Source organism: Elephantulus edwardii, unplaced genomic scaffold (assembly GCF_000299155.1).
Source record: "Elephantulus edwardii isolate Elephantulus edwardi_28Jun2011 unplaced genomic scaffold, EleEdw1.0 scaffold00268, whole genome shotgun sequence".
In the NCBI taxonomy this organism is placed as follows: Eukaryota; Metazoa; Chordata; class Mammalia; order Macroscelidea; family Macroscelididae; genus Elephantulus; species Elephantulus edwardii.
Genome location: NW_006400018.1, coordinates 1,987,622 through 1,992,456, shown reverse-complemented (window position 1 = coordinate 1,992,456; position 4,835 = coordinate 1,987,622). Strand labels below are relative to the sequence as shown.

General features: G+C 49.6%; 1 protein-coding gene across 1 annotated transcript in view; it reads left to right on the top strand.

The window, feature by feature from the left end:
- Window positions 1–782: 782 nt before the first annotated feature.
- Window positions 783–4,835, top strand: part of LOC102872131 (pepsin F-like) — a 9,516-nt gene continuing 5,463 nt past the window's right edge. The window contains exons 1-4 of the mRNA XM_006899889.1: window positions 783–835; window positions 2,301–2,460; window positions 4,064–4,181; window positions 4,268–4,386. Of these exons, the coding sequence (XP_006899951.1) occupies window positions 783–835; window positions 2,301–2,460; window positions 4,064–4,181; window positions 4,268–4,386 (450 nt within the window). The remainder of the gene's footprint in view (window positions 836–2,300; window positions 2,461–4,063; window positions 4,182–4,267; window positions 4,387–4,835) is intronic.

Below are 4,835 nucleotides of genomic sequence, written 5' to 3'. Positions count from 1 at the left end.
CATTCATTTGTTGATGGGCACTTACGTTGTTTCCAACTCTTTGCTAATGTGAACAAAGCCACAATAAACATGGCAGTTATGATCTCTTTGGGGTTTATTCCCAGTAGAGGAATTGCTGGGTCAAATGGTTTTTGGTGGGGTTTTTTTTGCAACTTTTTGAGAAAGCGCCATACCACCTTCCACAGTGGTTGCACCATTTTACACTCCCACCTACAGTGAATAAGGGTTCCATTTTCTCCGCAACCTCGCCTGTATTTGTTGATTGCTGCTCTGTTAAATTTTATAATTCTTACTGGAGTAAGACCGTATCTCATAGTTGCTTTGATTTGCATCTCTCTTAGAGCTAGGGATTTTGAACATTTCTTCATGTATTTGTTGACCATCTGAATGTCTTTAGTGAAGTGTCTGTTCATATCCTGTGCACATTTTTCAATTTTTCAATTATCTACCTTTATCTTGTTGTGGTGCTCAAGTATTTTATAATTCTAGATGTAAGTCCCTTATCTGACATGTTATTACCAAATATTTTTTTTTCCCCCAATCTGTGGCTTCCCTTTTCACTCTGTTGGAGAAGTTTGCAGATGTGCATTGAATTCTAAGAATTTACTGACACACCCTTTTTGTTTCTTTATGGTCTGATTTTCTTATCAAGTCCCACCTGGAGCCCTCAGGGCGAGTTTGGGACAGGTGAGCATGTCTGTGTATAAAAAGGGCTCCACAGAGTCAGTCCCCAGAGAAGGCTCTTCACTGAGTTCACTGAGTTCTCTGAACCCAGCACGGACATGAGGTGGTTTTGGATCCTCGGGCTGGTGGCTCTCTCGGAGGCCATGATACTGTGAGTCTGGGGGATGCACGATGATGGGGCAGCTCTCTTTCTGGATTCGCTCTCATCTTCTTACTCTCTGTCCTCCAGGGTTGCAGAAGGACATGTTGTCATCTTCCAGGAATCTGTGGAAGATCTTGACTCACATACAGGAGGGCTCAGGGGTCTAAGATCGTGGGACAGGTCTGCAGGGTTGTAGAACTGTAGGGTCCCAGGCTCCGGCTTTATGAACACTGTGCTTGGAATTGTTCGGTGCACACCCTGCACAGCTGTGCCGCGGTCCTCTCCAGGAGCGCTCTCGTCTCCTCTCCCTGTTCTGCATCGCAGGGTCTCCACCTCTCTCTCTTTCTATGTGTGCCTGGGTGGTACAAACAGAAAAGTGCTCCACAACTAACTCAAAGGTTAGTGGCAGGGACCAACCTAGAGATGACCTGGAAGAAAGTTCTGGCAAAATCCCTACAAAGTACTTTTACTCTACACACGTGGGGTCCTCATGCATCACAAGCCACTTGACACCAACTGTTTGGGGTCTTTCTCATCTGGGGCGTGCAGGGCTTCCCACGTTTCTCACCTCTCCCTCTCCTCTCTCATTTCTCTCCCCTCATCATTTCCCTCCTTTATTCCTCACCTCTACCCCTCACCCCCGAGGTCTTTCTCATCTCCTGGCTTCCTCTCTCCTACCTCCCTCTTCCGGGTGAGCCCTGGACAGATGGGGGATCCACTCTGCCTCCTCTACATCCAGCTGTGAGAGTGAGCAAAAAGTCAAGGGTCCGGCCATGGAGACCTCCCCGAGGTCAAGGGGAGAGTGTTAGAACATTCTATGCGCAAACTCATTGCCACGGTCGGAACCGACTCCTTGAGGCCCCTCTGGCCGGTCTCCGGAGACTGTAAATCACACGGGAGGAGATTGCTCATCTTCCTCCTGTCGGATTCCAACTGCCAGTGAGAGTCGCAAGGCAACTCCCCAAGGACGGGGCCACCAGAGCCCCCGAGGACATTCCCTGGGAAGGGGGATCAGTGCTCCACCTGTTTACAGATGGGGTGCTCTGGTGGCTTCCTCCGCGGGGCACTACACCGATAAACCACAGGCCACACCTGCCTGGTGGTTCAAATCCAGCAGCCGCTCTGTAGAGAAAGATGAGAAATCTCTTGTCGTGTGATTTACACCCTGGTCAACCCCGTGGAGGGAGGGCTGGAGTCGGCTCCACAGAGCTGCGGGGTTGAGTGGTGTTGGTATCTATTCCTCTCTCTGTAGATGGGGAAACTGAGGCCCACAGGCATCCTGTGACTCGCCCAGTCCCGCACAGAGACCTTGGGTTCACACTTAGGTCCCTGCTATGATCTTGCCGTTGCACTGAGGGGTTGGCCCTTCCCGACAGCGAGAAAAATCTTCATCCAGATGCAACTCAAGCGTAGAGTATGGGGGTCACACCATCACATGGGGCACCTGACTGTGGGCTCTCTTTTCTTGTTGAAGGGTCCCTTTGACAAAGATTACAACACTGCGAGAAAGCCTCCGGGAAAGAGACTTGCTCCAACAGTTCCTGGAGCTCAATCCTTACACTGTCACCTACAGCCGCTTCCACGGGCCCCAGGATCCTGATGTAGCTGTTCAGCCTCTGAGAAACTACCTGGATGTGAGTGGGGGGGAGGCAGCGCCCTGCAGCGCCCCCTGGGGCCCAGGCTGCACACTGAGAGCACATGGTGGGGGGGACCCTAGTGTTTGAGCTGAGACAGTACCCCCAGGCCACCTCCCAGGCACCCACACCCCCAGGACAGACAAAACACTGCACCCACCCCGCCATTTCTCTAATAGAGAGGCTGTCACACTGTTATTTGTTGACCAGGTGATAGGAAAACAGTTATTTCTGTGTAAACGACATGCCAACAGGTACCTATAAGCCATGCACACAGTTTGGTTTGAGGAACTTTGCTCTCTCTGAGCTTAACGAACCCAGAAATTGACAACATGGCCAGGGCTCATCAGAGTACCCCACAGTCTCCATTCCCACTCAGCGTGACCTTACCAAGGCTGCAATTGTTATGGAAGCGGACAGCCATGTGTGCCTTCCAGAGTGGAGGGTGGCTTAGAACGGCTGACCTTTTAATTACCAGCCAAGTGTTTCACCACGGGCCGAAATAGCAGACCCAAGTGTAAATCAAGTTTTAAAAACCTAAATCAGGGGTATTCAGTCTTTTGAGCCCAGAAATCACAACCATAAACATTTACTAGCCCCATGGGGAGAGAATAGACATTAACATTGTGGTGGTGGTTGTGTGGGTTACAGAGGCCGAGTATCTCTGGCAGGAACCCCTGGTGACAATTTGAAGCCATTACTGGCTTCACAGGAGGAAAGACCTGAAAGTCTGCTCCCACAGATTCCATCCTAAGAAACTGTAGGGCAGGGGGGAGGGGATTGGCAGGGAGAAAAGTGCAACAGTGAATGACTGGAAACCCTAAGTCTCTGTAAACTTTCATTAAAATTAATGAAAAGAAAGAGAAGGGAAGGGAAGAGAGGAGAAGGGAAGAGGAGAGGAGAGGAGAGGAGCGAAAGAAGAGAAGAGAAGAGAAGAGAAGAGAAAAGAAAAGAAAAGAAAAGAAAAAAAAGAAAAGAAAAGAAAAGAAAAGAAAAAAGAAAAGAAAAGAAAAGAAAAGAGGTGAGCTCTGGTGGCCTAGTGGCAAGAAGTTGCAGTGCAATCTCAGAGGTACACGGTTCAAATCCACCAGATGCTCTGCTGAAGAAGGAGGAACAATCTCCTCCTGTATTAGTCAGATCTGATTTGACGCTACACACAAAAAATAATGAAATAAAATTTTTTAAAAAAAGAAAAGAAAGGGAAGAAAAGAAACTGTAGGGCAGTTCTACTGTGTCCTGCACGGTGTCTGTCAAATTTACCTGATGGCTCTCAACACCTGTGCTCTTCTGAAGATTTGTAGCTCAACCCTAAATAGATGTCACCTAAAAGGGCCAACTGTTGTATTTATATTACCTGCTTAGAGTTTATATAAAGGAAGCCTGAAAGGCCTGGGGTGACCTTGGAGGGCTGCCTGGAGGAGGAGGAGGACTTGCACAGGGGCAGGGGAGACTAGGAGGTTTGTGAATGAAGGCATCAGCTGGAGCAGAGAGTGAGGTGGAACATTTAGAAATCAAGGTCAGGAAGGAGCCCTTCTCAAACAGGTGGGCCCTCTAGGAATCTGGGTGACAAAATGTGCTCTAACTGTCCCCCCTCCTGACACAGATGTCTTACGCTGGCGCTATCAGCATCGGAACGCCCCCTCAAAATTTCCAGGTCATCTTTGACACAGGTTCCACGGACACCTGGGTGCCTTCCATCTACTGCGACAGCCTCGCCTGCGGTGAGTGCCACAGCTCCGCCCTCCCACGACCCCGTTCCCTTCTCGGTCCTCAGCAGCCCTAACTGGTGCCCCCCTCCTGTCCTCAGCTAACCACAATGCCTTCAACCCTCTGGCGTCGACCACCTTCAAGTTTGTGGGCCATCCGATGTCCATCAAATATGGTACCGGAAGTATGAAGGGCTTTACCGGCAATGACACTATTAAGGTAACTCAGACCCCAGTGGCTGAGAGTGGACTGGCCTCAGGAGTGTCCACTGCTGCTTATGGAGCCAGACAGGGAAAGGCTGGGGGCGCCCATCTTTCTCAAAGTCACCAGAAGGGGCAGCATAGTTTTTTTTGAAGAACCGCTAAATCATTCTCTGCAGTGACGGCATCCTTTCATGAACAGTGGCTCCACAACCTCGGGAAACACCCATTGTCTAGACAGTATTCTCAGGGGACTGACATGACTGCCCCTGTCTTGGTGACTTGCATCCCCCTACGTGTTGCTCTGCTCAGAATGGAGCCAGGACATCTAAAAACAAGGGTCTTTTAGGGGCTTGTTCGTCATCTGCATCTCCTCTTGGGGGAACAGTCTGCTCATATTTTATCCCCCCTCCCTCTTATTTTCTTTTCAACGGGGCCATCTTTGTTAAATTATAGAGTAGCTCATAT